Source organism: Bos javanicus, chromosome 18 (assembly GCF_032452875.1).
Source record: "Bos javanicus breed banteng chromosome 18, ARS-OSU_banteng_1.0, whole genome shotgun sequence".
NCBI classification, from domain to species: Eukaryota; Metazoa; Chordata; class Mammalia; order Artiodactyla; family Bovidae; genus Bos; species Bos javanicus.
The window spans coordinates 61,631,792-61,654,917 of record NC_083885.1 but is presented as its reverse complement, the minus strand read 5'-3'; the positions used below and the strand labels follow the sequence as shown (position 1 = coordinate 61,654,917).

The following is a 23,126-nucleotide window of genomic DNA, read 5'->3' as shown; positions in this document are numbered from 1 at the left end:
CATGTTGCATCAAAAAGTGCCACATTACTGAAAAAGACACAAACATTTTTAAGATGGCAAACTTTATGCTCTGTGGTATGTTACTACTATTTCCTAAATTGCTGCCATGGTAAACAATAGAGCCAGCTTCACAGAGTTGTGGGTTGGAACAAACGTGATTATAATTTAGTATAAATCACCATACAGTCATCTCTGAGGTATAACAATCTGGGGGTCCTCAAGTCCCTTACATCATCCCCGTGTCCACAGAGAAGGAGTCCACAGATACAGAGGGTCAACAGTATACAGGAGACTGACATCAGTATTTACATCACAAACCCTGGATAAGGGGAATCGTTACTATTTTTTCTTTCTTTCTTTTTTTGAAAGCAAGCAACATAATTTATTAAGTACGCAAGGCAACGCACTAAGGCTTTCCCATTTCATCTGTGCATAATAAACGAGTATGGCTATTTTCATTTGTACAAAACTCTCGTATAAGAAACTTACTTAGGTTACAACAAGAACTGAGCAGCCACACGGCGTTTAAAGCTGATTTATTGTTACAGAGGAAGGTTCCCCCCAACCCCACCCCCGCACACAAAGCCAAGCCTGGGATGTAATATATGTACATTCAGAATTTTATTTCAAAACAAAGAACTGTAGCAACAATAATATAAAAAGTCCATTTGGAAATTATTCACAACCTGGTCACTGAGAACTGGGAAACATTCCATGCTGCACCACTGCCAACCCGCTGGTCTGAGGAGTCGGAGCAGAGGTGCAGCTGGAGGACAGTCCCCAGCCATGGCAAAGCCCTGTCCCAAGGCACTGCAAGTTTTGTACCCAAAGCCTCAGCAACCAGAGGGAATGGTGAGAACTTAGAACCCAAATACTGTCATAGGCGAGGGTTTGACTGAAGGGCTTGAAATATGTAAGCACCAAAGAAGCTAAGGGAGATCAAACAACATATGAAGGAGGGATGAAGAGCCCAGTCTCCACTTCTAAAAATACTGGATGATCCTGGAAGTGGCCGTGGGCTGTGGTAAATGTAATCCCTCCATCTCAGCAAACCCTCTGGCCACCCCAGATCTAGAAGCTTATTGTCCCCTTAAGAATGCCCCCCTCTCCCCCATGACGCCCTTCCAGCATACCCAGGAGGCATCATGTCCTGGTCTCACACTCTTTCCTGTCTTCTCCTGCTGTCTGAGTGGAGAGTGAGTCCTCCACTCTCAGTCTCAACATTTAGGGAGTTCTCTCTGTCCTCTCCAACAAGGAAAGGCAGCCAGATGGGATGGAACTCTGAAGTTTCAAAGAAAACCATTGGTACAGATTCCACCCAGCAGAGGCAGTGTTGTTTACATATACACGAATGAGTCTGAACACATTATATCCAATAGGGGACTTAGGAACCTAACAAGATAACCAGCAACTGCTTCGTGATGGTGCACAAATGTTCACGCTCATGTGTGGGCCTTGCCGCACATCCACACAGACTGTCACGTGTGGTCTACAGGAAAGTTCAAGTCCCTCAGGGGGCACCTGACGTAACACCATGTAATGTGGTAACAAGGGTAACTTCACATGGTAAGCTGACGTAAACAAGCATGAGATGACCCTCATGTAATAACACACGTCAACCGAATAATAATTGTTCAGGAAAAAAAATCGTCTTCCGGCGCTGAGGTTACAAATTCCAAGTTAGCTATAAACATCTCTAAGTTCTTTCAAAGCTATGGCTTAAAGCAAAATAAAAATCAACATCTAAAATCCTCTAAACAACAAACTGAAGAAATAATGAACCTCTACCAAGAACCAAGATTTTTGGTTGCTCACTTGGGAGGCTCTCCCACCAGATGGATGATAGGAATATTTTTTTTTAAAAGTGAGTTCACTACAGAGAAGGAAGCTGCTTGGTCCAGTGAAGGGAGAGAGGATTTGTAGAAATAACCATCCCTTCTCTGGACTCCATCCAAAATTAGAACCCATAAACCCCTATTAACTACAATGCCCACCTTAGCAATAATCCTAGATTTCAAGTAATACTACATATAATCTTAAATGAAGAACAAAGTTCCAAAGGAAACCAATAGCTTCTTTATACAGGCACATGACTTTTCTGAGAAAGTTGAGAGTTTTTATCAGGAGGATAGAAATTGTTAAGAGGCAACGTGCAAACTTCACACACCCCATCATGCATCCTCCAATTATGCATGACCTTTCTCCCTAAATCCTTCCCTTCTTATTACACCTTAACTTCTTCAGTATAAAATCTTCCACCCTGTAACCTCTCCTGAAGCACCTCCCTCTAACCTCAATTTCCTTATGCTTTCATTATTTGGTAAAATTACTTTATATTAAAAAAATAAATATTTGTGCAAATCAAACCAGAAGATAAATAAAACTCAAGTTAATTTGCTCAGTAGAGCTATGTGGAAGAGAAGAAGGAGCTCTTATGGAACTCCTCTCTGCCCCCTACTCTTGAGTGGACCTGCTTCCCGGTGAGTCTGAGGTTGGAGGAATGGTACCTTCTAGCCCACTCCCCAAAATGCCCTGAGGCAGTTTTAGAACCTAAGGGAGCAGGAGCTGGCCAGGTTGTCACATACCAAGTGGCCAATCCCTCCTGAAATGAAGGTAGGTTTACTTGGTCTCTCCTGAGCTGAAGAGAATGTCCAAGAAATGAAATTTTCAAAAGCCATTGATGACAACGACTAACCCCAGCCTTGGGATCCTCTGAGCACCCATCGAGTGTGTGGATGAGAAAGGAATTGAGTAGCAGCATTCAGAAATGGTCCTGGGTTACAACCTGATGAGGTCAAGGCTGCTTTTTGTGATGGGAGGGAGGTGGGTAGGAGGCACGTCTTAGGCATTGGTGTCCCTCATGGGCTGGATGCTCCATGATGGGGCCTTTCTCACCACAGGTTCCTGTCTGCACCTACCCTTCAAAGGCTCGTGTAATTTCCTCAAAAGTCCTGCCATGGGTCTCAGGAACTTTGAAGAAGGTGAAGACCCAGAAGATAATGAGGAAGATGGTGAAGAAGATGAAAACGTGGCCGCCTAAGTAGAATGCGGCCAAAGGGAAGAGCAGTCCAACCAAAAAGTTGAAGGTCCAGTTGGAACAACCAGCCACTGCCATGGCAGCTGGGCGGGGTCCCTGGCTGAAGAGTTCAGCCACAATAAACCAGGGAATGGGGCCTGGGCCAATTTCAAAGAAGGCCACGAAGACCAGGATGGCCCCAATACAGATACAGTCCATCCAGCTATAATCATTCTTTAGTAACAAAGAAATCATAATGAAGATGGAACAAAAAGCCATCCCTCCAAGGCCAATCAGGTGTAGAGTCCTCCTCCCAGCCCTTTCCACCAAGAACAAAGACAGCACGGTGAAGAAGATGTTGACCACACCTGTGCTGATAGTGGCATGGACTGGCTCCTGGACACCTGCCTCTTTGAAGATTCCTGTTGAGTAGTAGATCACTGCATTGATCCCAGAGAGCTGCTGGGAGAGCTGGAGCATGATGGAGACAATGATGCGTTTCCGGTAGTTGGGGGCACGCAAGAGCTCTAGCACTGTGACTTGCTTCTCCTGCGACATCCGCACACTCTCTTCCTGCATCTCCTGGATGTCCTGAGCCACATCCTCAGTGCCCCATAATCTCTGGAGGACCTCCTTTGCCTTCTCCTCCTGCTTTCTGTTAATGAGCAAGAATCTAGGACTTTCAGGGCAAAATGGAAGGGCAGTGCACTGGATGATGGCTGGTATGATGCTGAAGCCCAGGAGCAGAGGCCAGAGATCTTTAGTCCCCAAGATGACGTTTAGACCAAAGATCTGGGCCACCAGAATTCCAATAACGATGCCCAGCTGGTTGAGAGTACCAAAGGCGCCCCGCAGGGCAGTAGGTGAGATCTCATCAATGTACATGGGCACGAATCCTGTGCAGAGTCCGCAGAAGAGGCCGATAACCAGTCGGCCCACGATCAGCATTTCAACCGACTCTGCCATTTTGCAGAATCCCATAAGGCACACGCCAGCTATGGCCAACAGGTTGACAATAAACATTGAATTGCGCCTGCCAAATCGGTTGACAAAGAGTCCGATGGAGAAGGAACCGATCATACCACCCACGGAGAAGATGGCCACGGAGAAGGACCATAGGAATATGAGGAGCATGCTGGACGGGGGGGTTTCTGACCGCTTTTCCAAAGTGTAATTGAGAAAGTCCTTTATGATCTCCTCAGGAGCATTGATGACTCCAGTGTTGTAGCCAAACTGGAAAGAGCCTATGGTAGCAACTGAGATGGTGAAGATCAGAGGTGCGGTGACCTTTGCGGTCCCCATGGCCCTAATTTAATTCTTTTCAAATCTTCGATTAAGATCTAGGAGTGGGACTCCAGAGACCCCTCTTCCAGGCAGCAAAACCTCCAAAATGTCCTCTCTGGGCGGCAAGTTTTCCTCCAGGTCCTCAGTCTATTATTTCTATATTAAAGAGTCTAAGAAGAGTCTCACAACCTCTAGACTTGATGCAATTCCCCTCTCCCCACCTCTTCTCACACAAACACAACAGCTCTCAGTTTCTTCTGCTTTCATCTGGAAAATGGGTCTCTTTACCCTCAGGCTGGAGCCAGGCTGACCCTCCTGCACTCTGGGATTGCAGGGGTCTCTTTGGGAGGATGTGAACTCAACGCCCAGTCTCCCACAGAAGAGGGTGACCCGAGACTTACTGGATCCTTGGAGCAGAGCCTGGAGCACTGGATCAGTCAGGGAGGCTGAGGTTAAGCCGTGCAGGTCTGGAGCTGAGACATCTCCAAGAACTGAAGCAGGGAGTCCTGAGCACAGAAAACAGTCCTCACCCCTGGGCTGTTGGGGTGGAGATGGGGCTGGGTGGGCGGGGAGCAGTGTTACTATCAGCCCTGACTCTTCTGCGTTCAGTGGGGTGGTTCTGAGAGGTTTTTTTACGTGTGGTAAAATACCCATAACACAAAATTGACCATTTTAGCCATTTTTAAGTCTGCAGGTCAGTTGTGTTAAGTACCTTCAAATTTTGTGCAAACTTCAGAAGTTTTTCATCTTGCAAAAACATCAGTTCTGTTCCATTCAATAGTAATTCCCATTTCCTGTTCACAGTTCCTGGCAATTACCCTTCTGCATTCTGTCTCTATGAATCTGACCACTCCAGGTACTTCATTGTAAGTGGAGTCATTCCATATCTCTCCTTTCCTGTCAGGTTTATTTTACCTAGTAAAATGTCCGCAAGGTCATCCCTGTTGTATCTTGTGTTAGAATTCCCTTTCTTTTTAATGGTGAACAATACTCTATTGTGGGTACCTACCATATTGGCTTATACATTCTTGATCAATGGAAAACTTGTGTTGCTCTCATGCTTTAGTTATTGTGAAACATACTGTGAACAGGAATTTGCACATATCTCTTCCAGAGTGTGCATTCAATCCCTCTGCTTACATCATCAAAAGTAGAATCACTGAATCAAACAGTTCTAAGATTTTTATCTGCTTATGATTGAGAAGATGTTCATATATTGAGGTATAGGGACATCGTTTTGACTTATAATACATGGTTGAGCCTAAACTCTGTGTGCACGAAACCCTCACAGAATGTCTTCTTTAACAAGTGAGGTAAACAGCAACTGTTTTGAAGATAAGGATGAGTAACTCCCCCCTCATGGCATGAGTGTTAGCACTCTCTGGGAGATAAGGCTCCCTTCCCAGTCACCAGGGAGCTACCGTCTTGCTGTCTGTGTATGAAGTCTGTCTCTTCTGAAACCTTGAAGGAATACACCCTGTCATGTTGATGTATGTCCTTTGCTTGGATGAAGTAGAAGAATGTGCTGGACACCACACTTCAGCAGAGCATTTCCTCAGAGCTCTAGGGACACTGTCTCCCTTGAGGGCCACAGTTTGGCTCAAAGAAAACTCTTTTCTATTTCAGTTATGTACTTTTCATTGATCATTTCTGTGGACACTTGAGATCAAGGACCTTGAAAAATACGAGCTGTAAGACTTGAGATCCCACTCAACCCTGCTCCCTCCCAGTCCTCTTACATGACTCGACTCCCCACAGTCTGCACCTGACCTGAGACACCCCAGTGTGGGGACCTTCAAGCTCAGCTATGCCCCAGCTTAACATGTCTGATGTGAATTCAAGCAACACAAACATTGACAAGCACTGCGCTTTGTTGAGTCTTGAACAGTTGATGGGAGAGGATAAAGGGGATGTGACTTGGTCTTCCTGAAGGAGTTCTGTCGCTGGGAGAGCCGAGCACAGAGACAGAGAAGTGATACTTGATGTGAGAGGTCAGGAGCTCTGCTCCTCAAGAAGGAAAGGCCGGGAGCAGGAAGTGGAGTGGTGAGGGGGTGATGCTGGTACTGGTAAAGCGTTGACTAGATTCTGACCTCCATGAGATGACCCACATGCTAAAACACTGAGCACAAACCAGCAACATGGGTCTTAAATATAAGTGGTTGACTCTTACATTAACTTCTTTAAAAATTGAGGTATAGTTGATTTACATTATTGTCATTTTGTTTTTTAAAGCCAACCACACAAGACGGAGTGAAGTAGATTAAGCTATTGTGGAGAGTTTTAGTTCTTTTTCTGGCTGCGTAGTATATCATTATATGTATACACACACACACACACACACAAATATTTATATGACATCTTCTTTATCCATTCATCTGATTTCTTTTTTAAAAATTATTTACTTATATTACTTTTGGCTGCGCTGGGTCTTCCTTGTTGCACGTGGGCTTTTTCTAGTTTTAACAAGTGGGGGCTACTCTCTAGTTGCAGTGAACAAGCTTCTCATTGCAGGGGTTTTTCTTGTTGCAGAGCATGGTTTCCAGCTGCAAGGGCCTCAGTGTTTGCAGGATGTGGGTTCAGTAGCTGTGGTTCACAGGCTTAGTTTCCCCATGGCACGTAGGATTTTCCTGGACTAGGCATCATATATCTGTGTACCCTGCATTGGAAGGTGAATGGACCACCTGGGAAGGCCTATCCATTCACCTGTTGATGGATACTTCGGTTGCTTCCATTCGTTGGCAATTGTGAATAATGCTGCTATGAACATAGAAGGGCATGCATCTTTTCAAATCAGTGTTTTTGTTTTTATTGGATATATACCTAGGAGTGGACTTGCTGGGTCAGATGGTAGTTCTATTTTTAGTTTTTTGAGAAACCTCCATATTGTGTTTTATAGTGTTTGCACAAATTTACATTCCCAACAAGAGTGTATGAGGGTCCCCATCTGTCCAAATCTGCCTTCTGCTGTCCTGGGTTTTGTCTTCATATGCGGTAGTGGAACTAATCCATCTAACCAAGGTATGTCTCAATATCTGGCAAGTAGGTATATGGAATTGGGTCATTATGTTACCTCCCCATTACAGAGTCAAGAGATCCATGTTAGCAGGATACCGAGATAGCTGGTGGCGAAGTCTTTGGGAATCTTGGTTCCTAGCCCAAGCGTACATGTAAACAGAAATATACTTAGAAATCTATAAGCCACCATTGCTCAAATAACTGAAGAAACCACAGAAAGAATTGTAGCACAACAGATATACCTAAAACCCCCAGCCAAAGTAGGTTTTAGAGAGTAGAATTGCCCTAGATTTTCTACTGGCCAAACAAGAAGGCATTATACTATTACTCACATGACTTCTTTGACTTACATTACTACCTCAGAAGACATTGAGACATACACAGAAAAAATTTTCCAAGGGGCAAAATGGTTGCAAAATGTAACACAGACTGACTCTTTCAATGACCTGATTAGTTGGTTCCCCTTGGGACTAGGCAAATTTTCCACACTGCTTTATAGATGATTATTGTTTAAATATTATCCTTTCCCTAGCTATCAAGTTACTCATGACATATATCCCCATCTGCTTAAAGTCTGCTGCCCAACCCACACATACAAATGATTGTACAGGAAACTGAGATGATGGATCAAATGTATAATCTATAAAATGGCTTCACATGTGGGTCCGTGGTAAAGAATCTGCTTGCCAATGCAGGAGATGTGTGTTTGATCGCTAGGTTGGGAATATCCCCTGGAGAAGGGAACGGCAACCCACTCCAGTGTTCTTGCCTGGAGAATCCCATGGACAGAGGAACCTGGCGGGCTACAGTCCATGTTTCAAAGAGTCAGACAAAACTTAGTGAATGTACCCACACCCACACCCACACACATCTATAAAACATTTCTCCATCAGTGTACACGTTTACTGCATTTTAATTAATTTACCCAATTATAAAGTTCCATACATCATGTACTGTTTTAATACAAATACTTTACATAGATACACATTTTATGAATATTAATACTTATATGTATTAATTACATATAAATTGAATATAAAGATACATACATATTTACAGATATAAGTTTCTTTGTTGTGTTTTGCAAATACTGTATTTTTTACTTTTTTACAATTGAAGCTTTGTGGCAACCTTGAGTCATCAGATGATGGTAAGCATTTCTTAGCAATAACATCTTTAAAAATAAGGTCTACACATTGTTTAATTAGACAGTGCTATAGCACACTGAACAGACTACAGTGTAGTATAAAATAGCTTATATGCACTGGAAAAACAAAGAATTGTGTGACTCTCTTTATTGCCAATTCTCCTTATTGCAGTGGTTTGGAACCAAATCTCCAAGATATGTCTACATTAACTCTCCACTTTGGGTCATACCATTTAATTGTTACAGAAAGTGCATCATTTTTCCTTGCTGGAAAATTGCCCGCATTCTGGTTTTGGCTAATAATGGTTTTGGCTGAAACTGTTAGGTCTTCTATGAACTAGCAGTTGATCTAGAAACTTGAGTACATTCTGATTCAACTTCTCATCAAGACTCTTTCATGGACAGTATTCTGTGTTGCCTGTTACAGCACATTGGGTAGCACGGGATATCTGGTTGTCCCTCAGCAGTAAGGGAAGAACAGCAATCAGGTGATGTCAGCCTCTTCCATCAAAGTTTTGCTCAAAAGAATCAGTCTCCATGAACTGCTTTCTAAGCCTGTTATCTCAGAACTTGTAAGATACTGCAGTACTAATTCTGTTCACCCTCATCTGTTTTTAAATTAATCTAATAACTTGTTGAGTGAAGTCACTCAGTTGTGTCTGACTCTTTGCGACCCCGTGGACTGTAGCCCACCAGGCTCCTCCGTCTATGGGATTCTCCAGGCAAGAGTACTGGAGTAGGTTGCCATTTCCTTCTCCAGGGGATCTTCCCAACCCAGGGATCGAACCCAGGTCTCCTGCATTGCAGTCAGACGCTTTTAACCTCTAAGCCACCAGGGAAGCCCCAATAACTTGTACTCAATATCTTGACCTCCATCTCTCGTTCACTCTACATCAGCTATTCATCCCCACCAACAGTCCTCTACTTCATTATTACCAATGTCCTCAATGTCCGTAAGCCCAATTTAAACATTAATTCTGCAGCAGCAGCTTTTAATCTTCTTTCTCCAATTTCAGTTCCTTTTAGTTCTATGCAACTGTCACCCTTTATCAACCAACCGTTACTTCCCATCCACTTCCCTCTCCTCTGGCAAAATAGGAGTAGTTTTTTCAATACAGAACTTTCCCCCATCTACTGTATTGTGTAACTCTAAGAGCATGTGACTGGCTTCCCTGGTGGCTCAATCAGTTAAGAATCCACCTGCAATGCAGGAGACATGAGTTCTATCCTTGGGGCAGGAGGATTCCTTGAAGGTGGAAATGGCAACCCATTCCAGTATTATTGCCTTGAAGCATCCCCATGAACAGAGAAGCCTGGTGGGCTACAGTCCATGAGGTCACACAAGTCCTGTGCGACTTAGCAACTAATCCACCACACTACACTATAACTCAATAAAGTTGGGGAAAGAGATAAAAATGACCATTTCCTTTTATCAGTATGAAATGATCTAATTTATAAGTAATTATTCTCTTTTTCTTAAAGTCTACTTTGTTTGGTATTAACATAGCTACCTTGGCTTCCTAGTATTACTGTTTGCACAGTATATCTGTTCCCTTGCTTTTACTTCCAACCTCTTTTTGTCTTAACACGTAAAGTGTAACTCTTGACAAAATGCATAAGTTGCCTGTATTTCCTTTCCAAGTTTCAATCTCTGTGTTTTTGCTGAAATTAGGCATAGGAACATGCTTTGTATGTGAAGGTTAATATTTTATTTCCTCCTCTAGTTGCTGGTTATACTGGTATACTTTCTTTGCGAAAAGTCATCTTGTTGCTCACTAACAAAGCATGCACTTTTTAAGATGTATATTATGCTTTTAAAAGCTTGCTTAGAAATTGTGAAACATTCAAGTCATTTTGTCCACTAGCAATAAATACACAGCAGTAAGTGCATTTCACCTTCACAGGCCATAGAGACCCACAGTGTCCTTGAACCAGCAGATCCTCCAGTGCATGGAGGGATTCCACACAGCATCTACTTCCTGTGGCTAAGATGATTCATGACCTGATATGTTTTTATCAAGAGTCTGGGAGGTGGAGGCTGGTGGCTGTGGCTCATTGTTCTCCTCCAAGCTGTGTCGGATCCCATATCCAAAGTATATGGCAAATCCTAGGAGGGAAATGAGACAATGAGAAGGAAAAGTAGGTGCTCTCCCTAATTACAAGTGCCCAACAGTGCTTCTATCATGGTATCAAAGACAGTTTGGGGGAGTTCAATTTGGGTTCAATCACTCTTTATCCCAGAAAGTCACTTACCAATCACCATCCAGATACCAAACTGGGCCCAGGCTCCAGAGGTCATCTGCATCATCAGATAAATGTTCAGAAAGATGCTCACCAGTGGGAGGACAGGCAGAACAGGGACCTGTGGGCAGAGTCAGTTCATCCCTGAACACACCACAGACATCTGAAAGGGAAACCCTACCCCATGGTTGTGGGAAGACTCCAGTCCTACTCAGGCTTTGCATTCAGTGCTTACTGAGATCGTGTATGTAAAGCACTGAGTGTGGATCAGGGAAGGGTCTGTTTGTTTTAGCAACTTCGCTTCTTCCCTGGTCCAGCAAATGATGTTTAGGCCATGAAGCACGCAGACTTCATTCACTCGAGGTGGATAGTTGGGCACATAAGGTCACTTACCTTAAAATAAAGGTGAATAGGGCTCTGGGGCTGCCTCCAGATGATGACCGTGACCCCAGTGATGAGCAGCAGCAGCAGCACAGCCACTGTTGTGAGCACAGGGTCTCCAGAGAACACCTGGCTGGGCCACTGGGCCAGGATCAGGCTCAGAATGATCAGCAGGAGAACTGCAAGGGTCAAGGAGAAGAACAGGTTGGACCCAGAAGACAAAGACGTCAGGACCTCAGGTCACACCCCTCCCCAGGTTGCCCACAGCAGGAAGAGCCATCATATCTCCAAGATTCCTCCTCAGCTAACAAAGACACAGAATCCCACTCTATCTTGTCAGTTTCAGAGTATAACCAGAGAGAAATCCCACTGCTCACCAAGTAGGAAGGCACATCCATAGACAATCTGGCCAGATTTCTGGGTGGGGATGGTGTTGATAGGGTCACACAGACTCTTCAGAATGTTTGAGGTTCCTCCTTCAGGTACGGATTCCAAAGGACTTCCTTCAATATCAGGCTTCATCTCAATTTTCTCCTCTGTTTTCTCTTGCTTGCTTAAATTCTGATCTTGCTGGTATCTTAATTAGAGGTATTAAAGCAATATTAACAGCAGCCCTTATTCATCCAACATCACACAGCCTATTCCACATCAGTCTTGCATTAAGCAGAGCAGGACATTTAGAAGACAGCATGAAGGCAGAAGATTACCTCCCCATCAATCCCCATGAGTCCATGGCCCCCAGTCAAGATGTAGTGGAGTCTCACCTGAGGACAAGACCAGAAAGAGCCACTAGGGAGTAAACAATCAGGGTCCCGATTGACACAAGGTCCACAAGATCCCTGAACTCAAAAAGTAATGCCAGGATCCCTAGAATGAGGGCAGGAACAAGGTGGGAGAGACAGTGAGAAACCACTAGACATATGCAAGATAAGGAAGTTGACCAAAGATGGAGTGGGTTTTGTTTATTCACCTGCAAGGTTCCCAGAAGCCATGATGGCCATGACGGGGGTGCCTGTGCAATCATGGATCCAGGCAAGTCCCCGGAAAAGGAGCCCGTCCTCTGCCATTGCACAGATCAGCCGAGGCATGGTGAACATGATACCCAGGAGGCTGGGAGAGGAAATGGGGACACATGTGAGGACATGAAGAAACAGGAGAGACCAGGGCATCTGCTCCCTAGTCTACATGGGGCAAGGTGCCCTTCCTTCTTGTCTCTCAATCCCAAGGGCTGGGATACTGGAGCATCTGACAGTAGACGGGGAGAAAACCAAGACACTGACCTGGATGTAAGAGCACAGAGGGCGCCAATGATTACAACATATCTGGCAGCATCCCAGCCAACGTGGAAAAAAGCCTGTGGAAAGGGGCTGTCAGGATGAATCAGGTAGTAGGGCACCATGAGGGTGAGTGATGCCAAGACACCAAAATATGCCAAAAAACAGATGAAGAGCGTGATCATGATGCCCAAGGGGATGGAACGATCAGAATTTAGAGCTTCTTCCCCTGCAGGGAGAGTGGAAGTTCTGGGTCAGGAAAACACACTGAGGTGAAATCACAGAATCAAATTCCCTCTTGACATACAAATATAGTCTAACCTTCTACCGACCCTTACACCCAAGGGCAGCCCAAACTGTGCCCACACCCCTGATGAGACACACAATGACCATGTTACCTCTAGTAGCAACGGAATCAAAGCCAAGAAATGCATAGAAACATGTAGCTGCTCCGTGGAGAATACCTTCATAATCAAAGGGTACAAACCCTCCAGAACCCAGAGGACCCAAGCTACAGTGAAATAAGGAATGAAGGAGAAGGTGGGTGAGGTGAGTTCAGCCATCTCTACTGGACTCCTCCCTTAGTACCACAAGTCCCAGGCCCCAGTACCCTTGTCACCTGGATCCATCAGCCCATTTATCTCTAGTCTCCACCATATTCCCATATCAGCACTCCCACAAGCGTTACTATGACCAAGAGAACCCTCCTAACCTGGAGGTGTCACTGGATCCAGACGTGTTCAATGTGTAGTCCTGTTCTGTGAGCTTCCAGTTGTGCAGGTCTCCCTTAATGAAGCCAGAGAGGATGATGAAGATGAGAACCAGAATGTTGATGCCTGTGAACACTTTATTAACCAGGGCTGACTCACAAGCTCCCAGAACCTGCAGTCCTGCAGGAAAGATGGAACATGAAGCATATAAAATACTAAGCCCATAGATACAGAAGGCAGACTAGTGGTATCTGGGAGTTAGGGCACTGGTGGTGATGGGCCGATGGACAGTGACTGCTCAGTGGGTGCAATGTGTCCTTTGGGGTGGTGAAAATGTTTGGAACCAGCTGGAGGTGATGGTTACACAGCATTATGAATGTACTAACTCCCACTGAATTGTACACTTTCAGATGGTCAATTTCTGACTGTGGCAACCCTCTCGTAATATAAACTTCTACCAAAGCATCTCATGTACACCTTAAATTTATACTGTGTTGTATTTGCATCTCAATAAAGCTGGGGAAAATAATAAAATGTTTTATTTTATGTTATTTTAGTCTCCTCTCAATTAAAAACACATCTTTGGGGACTTCTCTTTTGGCCTAGTGTTTAAGAATTCGCCTTGCAATGCAATCTGTGGGTTCAATCCCTTGTCAAGGAACTAGTATCCCACATGCCTGGAAGCAGCCAAGCCTTCGAGTCCCAACTACTGAGCCCATGCACTTTGGAGCCCGTGTGCCACAAACAGAGAGTCTGTGTGCCACAACTAATTACCATTGCAGCTGAATAAATAAATAAAATTTAATATATATTTTTATTTAAAAAAACAACAACAATCATATCTTTGGTATCAGTACAGAGAAGAAAGTTATGGTCTAAGTAAATGATTCTCAGTTGGGGTGATTTGTCCACCATATGACATGTAGCAACATCTGGAAATATTCTAAAGTTCCCAGAGATGCTACTAAATACCCAACAAAGATTATTTAAAAAAATCTGAAATGCACACCTCTAAATCTATGAATAATCCAGTCCAAATTGTCAATAATACCAAGAATGGGAAAGAATGGTCTGTGTCTTGCCTTCCTGTTTCTCATATCCCAGATGCTTCTTTTCAGTCCAAATCCCCCACCATTCTTCCATCCCAAGGCTTTCCCACCACAGCTTCCCCTCAATACCCCACTCTCCACATCCTATCATGGACTCCTTCTCACCTGTTAACAGTAGTACTAGGCCCAGGGCAAAAAAATCTGGATACCTGGCCAAGAAGTAGGGCATTTGCAGGGAGAAAGTTTCCTGTAACACCTGAGAGATGTGGTTCCCAATCAGGTGGTCAAAGACATAGCTCCAGGCCCTGGACACACAGGCGGTGGCTGCAGCAACAGAAGAAGGAATATTCATTGGCAAACATAAATCGGTTTCTAATACGGGATATATTTTGAGGGGAGGGGACTCCAAGCAAAATACTTAATCTCAAAGAGTCTCTTTTCATGGGTTGGGGAGGGCAGAGCCAGATGACCCACAAAATAAGTCAACTAATTAATATTCTAGGAGATCAATGTCACATGGAAAAATGTAACAGAAGTTTGGGGTCAGAAGGGCTAGAAGCTGAGGGTTGAAATTTTACCTCCACATGTAAAGGAAAATCCCATGAATCCAACAGCTGAGCAAAGACTTCAATACGGTAAAGGGATGAGCCTGTTGGACACGCCTCCCTTCTCACCCACTCCCTATAGTTCTCTTTCTTCTGGGTTCCTGGTCCATCATTTAAGAAAAACAAGATAGAACTCAGTAGAATGACATTTTGGAATTTTCCTGCCACTATTATCCACTTCACCCCACAAGGTCAATAATAAAGTTCTCATGAAGGAGTGAAGACCTAAACCCGACATCCTATCTCCTGATCTTAAGCTACGCACCTTCCCCCTCCCCACCATCTCACCAAGACATAGGACAGGATGAGGGTCCAGCCAATGATGAAGGCACACAATGTCCCACAGTGACATAGATGTAGAGATACGCAGTACCAGAGTGTGGTACCCAGGCTCCAAACTCAGCAAAGCAGAGACTAGACATCACACAGGACAGGGCAGCTACCAGGAAGCAGATGACGGTCGCTGGTCCAGCTCTCACTTTGGCCAATTCACCAGTCAGGATGTACACGCCAGCTCCCAGGGTGCTGCCCACACCCAAGGCCACTAGGTCAAGGGTGTTAAGATAAGCTCTGGGTCTTTCTGCCCTGAGCTCCAGTGGACGCCTGCAGACCAGCTTTTCACCAAATTGGTCAACATACTGACGCAGCATCCTAGACATAGTTGAGGAGGTTACAGTCTGCAGAGAAAACAAGCCACAAAGCCATCAATAATATCTATCTCTCCTTGGCCATGAAAGTATAATTCTTCGAGTAATGGAGTTATAGGAAGCAGGAGGCAAAATAACACATCAAGTAAGTTCTGATTTCTGAGCTTTGGTTTCTACAAACATGAATAAAATCATTAATGTCTTTTAAATTTACTGAAAGTGTAAAAGGATTGAGGGGAGCAAAAGATGTCATATCAAAATGTTCCACATTACAGAATTGGACACTTAAAAATGCTTAAGATGGCAATTTTATGTCATGTGTACTTTACCACTATTAAAAAAAGTTGCTGCCAATGATAAATAATAGAGCCAGCTTCACAGAGTTGCTGGTTGTAGAAAGCCTCATGATAATTTAATATAAATCTCCATACAATCATCTCTGTGGTTATCAAAATCTGAGGATTCTTAAGTCCCTTACATTGTCCCCACATCCACAGAGGAGGAGCCTGCAGATACGGAGGCCAACAATATACAGGAGACTGACATCAATGGTCTACATACCATAAACCCTGTATAAGGGGAATCTTTAATATTGTTTGAAAGCTGGTCTGAAAGGAGTCTCAACCTCCAGATTTGATCCAATCTCTCCCATCCCAACCTCTTCTCTCACAAACACAAGAGGTCCCAGCTCCTGCTTTCATCTGGAAAATGGGTCTCTACACCCTCAGGCTGAAGCCAGGCTGACTCCCCTGCACTCTGAGGTTGCACAGGTCTCTTTGGGAGGATGTGAACTCAGTGTCCAGTCTCCTACAGAAGAGGGTGACCTGAGACTTACTGGATCCTTGGAGCAGAGCCTGGAGCACTGGGTCAGTCAGTGAGGCTGAGGTTAAGGTGTGCAGGGCTGGAGCTGAGACATCTCTAAATACCAAAGCAGGGAGTTCTGAGCACAGAAGACAGTCCTCACCCCTGGGTTGTTGGGGTGGAGATGGGGCTGGGCGGGCGGGGGGCATCTGTGGTGTAGCTATCAGCCCTGACTCTTCTGTGGTTACCCTCAGGGGAGGTTCTGAGAGGTTTTTCTATTGCTATAAAATTTACAAAATTAACCATTTTTAAGTGTCCAGTTCAGTAATGTTAGGCACATTTATATTTGTACAACCAAACTCCAAAACTTTTTCATCTTGCAAAACTTCAACTCTGTACTCATTCAACAATTCTCCCTTTCTTCTCCACAGTTCCTGGCAATCACCATTCTACTTTCTGTCTCTATGAATCTGAACACTCTAGGTACTTCATTTAAATGGAAGCACTCAATACTTGTTATTTCTTGCCAGGCTTATTTCACTTAGCAAAATGTCCACAAGTTTCATCCATGTTATAGCATATGTTGGAATTCCCTCCTTTAGTAATGCTGAATAATACTCTGTTATTTATACATACCACATTGGCTTAACTATTTCTTGATCAATGGGCACTTGAGTTGCTCTCAGGCTTTGGTTATTATGAATAATTCTGCTGTGCATATGAATGTACAAATATCTCTGCCAGAGTGTGCTTTCAATTCTTCCAGGTATATCTTCAGAAGTAGAATTGCCAGATAACACGATTCTAAGATTTTTACCTGTTTGTGACAGAGAAAATATTCACATATTGAGGTATGGGGAAGTCATTTTGGCTTATACATGGTTCATCTTGAAATTTGTGTGAACTAAGACAGCCTGTCTAACCTTCACAGCTCATCTGCTTTAACCAACGAGGTAAAGAACGTCTGTTTTGAAGATAAGGATGGGTAACTCCCTTCTCATGGCATCCATGTTAACACTCCCTGGGAGATAATGTTCCCTTCCCAGACACCAGGGTCCTGCTGTCTCGATGTCTATGTGTAAGTCTGTCTCTTTTGAAACTTTGGAGGAATGTACCCTGTCGTGTTGATGTGTGAGCTTTGTTTGCGTGAGGCATAAGACTGTGCTGGAAACCACGCTTCAGCAGAGCAGTTCCTCAGAGCTCTCAGAAAGGCTGCCTGCCTCACTGTAGTGCTCAGTTTGGCTCAAATAAAACTTTTTCTATTTCTAAGTAGATTTTTTTTTTTTTTATTGATTGTTTCCGTGAACACAAGTTTATTCGATCATCAAGAACTCTGTTGTGGAGAAAAGGGAATGCTCTTGCACTGTTGGTGGGAATGTAAATTGATACAGCTACTGTGGAAGACGGTGTGGAGATTCCTTAAAAAACTAGGAGTAAAACCACCATGCTGTTAAGTCACTTCAGTCATGTCTGACTCTGTGTGACCCCATAGACGGCAGCCCACCAGGCTCTCTCATCCCTGGGATTCTCCAGGCAAGAACACTGGAGTGGGTTGTCATTTCCTTCTCCAGTGCATGAAAGTGAAAAGTAAAAGTGAAGTCACTCAGTCGTGTCTGACTCTTCATGACCCCATGGACTGAAGCCTACCAGGCTCCTCCGTCCATGGGATTTTCTAGGCAAGAGTACTGGAGTGGGGTGCCATTACCTTCTCCAAAACCACCATATGAACCAGCACTCCCACTGCTAGGCATATTACCCTGAGGAAACCAGGGTTGAAAAAGATACATGTATCCCATTGTTCATTGCAGCACAATTTACAATAACTAGAACATGGAAGCAACCTAGATGCCCATCCACAGATGAATGGATAAAGGAGTTGTGGTACATATACACAATGGAATATTACTCAGCCACAAAAAGGAACACATTTGAATCAGTTCTCATGAGGTGGATGAACCTAGAACCTATTATAAAGAGTGAAGTGAGTCAGAAAGAGAAAGATAAATACTGTATTCTAACACATACATATGGAATCTAGAAAAACGGTACTGAAGAATTTATTTACAGGGCAGCAATGGAGAAACAGACATAGAGAATAGACTTATGGACATGGGGAGAGGGGAGGAGAGGGTGAGATGTATGGAGAGAGTAACATGGAAACCTACATTACCATATGTAAAACAGATAGTCAACGGGAATTTGCTGTACAGCTCAGGAAACTCAAACAGGAGCTCTGTGTCAACCTAAAGGGGTGAGATGGGGAGGGAGATGGGAGGGAAAGTCAAGAGGGAGGGGAAATATGTATACCTATGGCTGATTCATGTTGAGGTTTGGCAGAAAGTAGCAAAATTCTGTAAAGCAATTATTCTTCAATAAAATAATAAATAAAAAAAATGAACAAGAAGAACCATCAAAAAAAAAAAAAAAAAAAAACAAACCTGAAAACTAGGGGCTGTAAAACCAGGGACCCCACTCACAACCCTCCTCCCTTCCAGTGTTTCTACTTGACTTTGCACAGTCTGCTTGTGGCCTGAGACACTCCAGTGTGGGGAATCCCTAAGCCCTGCTGGGTGCCAGGAGAAGGGGAGCTTAAAATCTCTGGTGTTAATTCAAGCAATGGAAGCATTTAACAAGCATGGTGCCTGCATCCAGCCTTGTACTAAAGGATGGAAGAAGGAAGATAAAGGGGAGTGGGACTTGATCCTCTTCTTCAAGGTTCTCTGTTTGCTGGAAGAGCTGATCACGAAGACAGGGAAGGGAAACTGGATGTTAGAAATAAGGAGCACTACTTTTCCCAAGGAAAGAAAAACCCAGGAAAGGGAAGGGGAGTTGTGCAGTGAAGGAGCCACTGGTGAAGGGTTGACAAAATTATGATGTGTATCAAATGACCCAAATGCAAAATTAGTGGACACAAACCAGCAACATGGGATCTAAATGTACTAATTGGCTCATTAGCTTTTGAAAAACCAAGCACACAAGATGGAATGAAGTGACTTAGTCATTCAGTCGAGTCTGACTCTTCATGACCCTGTAGACTGTAGCCCACCAGGCTCCTCTGCCCATGGGATTCTCCAGTCAAGAATACTGGAGTGGGTCGCTCTTTGCTGCTTCACGGGATCATCTCCATTCAGGGGTCAAACCCGGGTCTCTGGCATTGTAGGCTGATTCTCTACTGTCTGAGCCACCAGGGAAGACTTAACCTATTCTGAAAAGTTTTAGTTGGCTGTGTGGGGACCCACTCAAATCCCTAGAGTTGGTGGGAAGAGTATTTTAAAGGAAAATGTCTGAGGTGCAACAGTTACAGAAAGAAGCCTTCTCTTAACTTTCTTTATCTGACTGAAAGCAGAAAATTCTGGGAAATCAGGCTGTAAGAAACTCCCTTCTCGGGGAAGGGCCACTCCTAAGAGGATAAAGGTGAGTAAACCTATGACGCTAATTCCCCTCTCCTGGAGTTTCATAGCCTGAAGAAGGGGGAAAGACTATTGACATCTGCAAAGACCAACATTATTACAAGGTTTTTCATCTCCTGTTTGTTGTCTCAACCTGTCTTTCTTTCCTAAAGAAACCCATTTGTTTTTTCCAACAAGCCTGTAACTTTAATCATTTAGGACAGGAGTCCCCATACCCCTGGCCATAGATCACTAACAGCCTGTTTGGAATTGAGGAGCACAACAGGAGGTGAGTGGCAGGCCAGCAAGCAAGGCATTGACTGTATTTACAGCTGCTCCCCACCACTCAAATTGCTGCCTGAGCTCCACCTCCTGTCAGATTAGCAGCAGCATTAGGTTCTTATAGGAGCACAAATACTACTGTGAGCTGTGCTTGTGAGGGACCTAGGTTGCATGCTACTTATGAGAATCTAATGGCTGATCACCTGAGGTGGAGCTGAGGTGGTGATCCTAGCACTGGGGAGCAGCTGTAAATACAGTTTATCATTAGTAGAGAGGCTTGACTGCACAGATAACGTAAGAAATCAATTGCTTGCAGACTCATCTCGAAACTCTGTCAGAGAGTAGCAAGTAACAATTAACCTGCATCTGGTGGCAGGCTTTAAGTCAGATCTCAACACTTACTTTAGTCTGCACATGGCCTGCCCATTATTTTATTTACCACTTCCATCCATGCCTATTTCCTGAACTATGCACTTGTCTTACAGTTGTCACAGTTTAGGTAAGCCCACAAGCTAACACTAGCCAAAATGAGTTATCAACAAACATTGCTGGAGAGCTTCTTTGAAAAGGGAGAATGACCCAATGATGGGACAGCATGATAAGACTGCCAACAAAAAGAAAGCTGCATTTAAGATAAAATGCCAAGAGTCCTACTCAAATTATGGGTTTATTGCAACAGGTGATTCACATTCTCCAAGTCCTTTTTGTATAATAGTCCTCTCCAATAAAGCCATGAAAGCTTCAAAACTGCTTCACCACATGGAAACTAAGCACTCTACATTAAAAGATAAGCCTTTGGAGTTTTTCAAAAGAAAGAAAGAAAAAAAAACCATGAACAACAAAAGCAATTATTGAAGCCCACCACTTCATTAAATATGTCCACACTGAGAGCATCATTGTTGGTGGCTAACTGCATTGCTAAAGCTAAGAAGCCCTTAAGCAATGGTGAAGAGTTGATCCTGTCTGCTGCTAAGGATGGAGCTTCTCTGATGGCTCAGCGGTAAAGAATCCACCCGTTAATGCAGGAGATAAGGGTTTGATCCCTGGGTCAGGAAGATCCCTTGGAGAAGGAAATGGCAACCCACTCCAGGTTTCTTGCCTGGCAAATTCCATGGACAGAGGAGCCCGGAGGGCTATGGTCCATGGGGTGGCAAAAGAGTAGGACACAATTGAGCACAAGCACAAGCTGTTAAGGGCATTTGTTGTGAACTTTTAGGAGAGGCTGCAGTTCAAAAGGTGGCACATGTTCCTCTTTTGGCTGGCACCATAAGAAGATGAATGGATGAAACAGCAGAGACTATCAAGGCACAATTGTTAGAGAGGATTAATAAGTCGCTGTGGTACGCAGTCCTGGTTGACAAGTCTACCGATGTTGATAACAAGGCAACAAGGCTTGTTTATGGGCAATTTATTTTTCAGGAAGATGTGCATGAGGATATGTTATGTGCACTTTTGTTGCCAACCAACTCCATGGTTGCAGAATTACTCAAATCTTTGAATGTTTACAGATCAGGAAAACTGAATTGGTCATTTTGTATTAATATATGCACAGGCAGAGCAGCTGCCGTGACTGGACCGATTTCTGGTTTCATTACTTGGGTCAAAGAGGTCGCTTCTGAATGTAGATCTTTGCACTGTATCCTCCATAGAGAAATGCTGACGAGCCAGAGAACGTCACCTGAACTTAACAACGTATTGCAGGATGTGATTAAAATTATCAACGAATTGATGTTCATGCCCTTAACTCACATCTATTCACACGGTTCTGTGAGGAGATGCATACAGAGCACACGTCTTCTTTTATACACAGAAGTGAGAAAGCTAAAGGTAGATCACAGGCCAGCATTTCTGAGTTTTGAGAGCTGCTCCAGAGATTTTTTTAAGAAAATCAGTCACCACTGCTAGCACATTTCAGTGTCACAGAATGGGTCGCAAAACTTCCTTACTTGTGTCACATACTCAACCTGCTTAATAAACTCAATCTGTCACTTCTGAGAATGACAAGTGTGTTGAAGTAGGCAGGTAAAGTGGCTGCATTCAAAGCCAAACTGGAATTACAGGGGAGACTAGTGAGCATTGGGGTTTTTGACATGTTTCAAACATTAGCAGAGGTTTTGAAAGAGACTGAGCCAGGACCTTCTTTCTTCCAGCTGGTGCACGATCACCCATGTCAGCTTTCAAGAGTTTGAGCATTATCTCCCAACCACAGAAGACCCCTGAACCGGGAAGGAATGGATCTGTGACTCATCTGTGAGTAAGCCAGGTGAATCGACTTTGTCCATGCTAGAAGAGGATCAACTGCTTGAGATCACAGATGATGGTGCCCTTAAAAGTCATGTTTGAGACAACTTCAAATTTCCATATGTTCTGGGTTAAAGTCAAAGTCAAAGTGGAATATCCTGAGATTGCTGCAAATGCACCGAGAAAAGTCTGCTTCCATTTCCAACATCCTATCTTTGGGAAGCAGAGTTTTCAGCAGTGACAACAATCAAAATGAGATTATGGAGTAGCCGGACATAAGCAACACACTTAGGGTGTCACTGTCTCCCATCAGCCCTAGATGGGACCGTCTAGTTGCAGGAAGACAAGCTCAGGACTCCCACTGATTCTGCCTTATGGCAAATTGTGTAATTATTTCCTTGTATATCGCAATGTAATAATAACAGAAATAAAGTGCATAGTTAGTGTAATCTGCTTGAGTCATCTCCAAACCATCCTCTCCCAAGGGAAAACTGTCTTCCATGAAACTGGTCCCGGGTGCCAAAAAGGTTAGGGACTGCAGCGCTAACCAATTCAGCCAATAAGAATAATTTTTAAAACTCCTTTATAACTTACCATGAGACCTACACCTGTCACTTCATAATTTTCATACAAAAGTGAGAGTCCAGATCAAGGGAAGACATTCTCACCTTACAGAACCCCTTCACCACCTTCCTTTCCCCTTCCCAATTTTTCCCTGTATTTTGTTTCTCCTGCAAAATGATCTGGCCAGAACCACTCATAGATTAGACGTGGCTTTAAAGACTCATTTTCCATCCCAAGTAGTTTAACTAAATATTTTTTCCCAAGCAAATATTGCACACTCCCTTTGATAACATCTTGTAAATAAAATTTTCTCCATCTTGGGATACTTGAAACATTACATATACATGACATTCTTTCATTGTATATGTCATCTAATAATACTGACACTCACTGTTTTCAAGACACTGGTTTGGCTACTGGGAAGAAAATGGTAGTCAAATATTTTGTGGGCTGACTGTGTCTCCTTGCTCTCAAATTCAT

General features: G+C 43.8%; 2 protein-coding genes across 2 annotated transcripts; both read right to left on the bottom strand.

Annotated features, from left to right (window-relative positions):
* Nucleotides 1–2,855: 2,855 nt before the first annotated feature.
* Nucleotides 2,856–4,427, bottom strand: LOC133231025 (solute carrier family 2, facilitated glucose transporter member 3-like). The gene has a single exon (XM_061389193.1). It carries the CDS (start codon nucleotides 4,316–4,318, stop codon nucleotides 2,915–2,917), a length of 1,404 nt encoding a protein of 467 aa, XP_061245177.1. The 5' UTR covers nucleotides 4,319–4,427; the 3' UTR covers nucleotides 2,856–2,914.
* Nucleotides 4,428–10,424: 5,997 nt separating this feature from the next.
* Nucleotides 10,425–15,372, bottom strand: LOC133231031 (cationic amino acid transporter 3-like). Its single transcript, XM_061389198.1, is given in 12 exon segments — nucleotides 10,425–10,569; nucleotides 10,716–10,824; nucleotides 11,097–11,263; nucleotides 11,462–11,661; nucleotides 11,849–11,951; nucleotides 12,055–12,194; nucleotides 12,365–12,587; nucleotides 12,757–12,869; nucleotides 13,071–13,248; nucleotides 14,283–14,437; nucleotides 15,006–15,060; nucleotides 15,063–15,372. Coding segments are annotated over 12 exon segments (1,875 nt in total). The 3' UTR covers nucleotides 10,425–10,447.
* Between the last annotated feature and the right edge of the window lie 7,754 nt (nucleotides 15,373–23,126).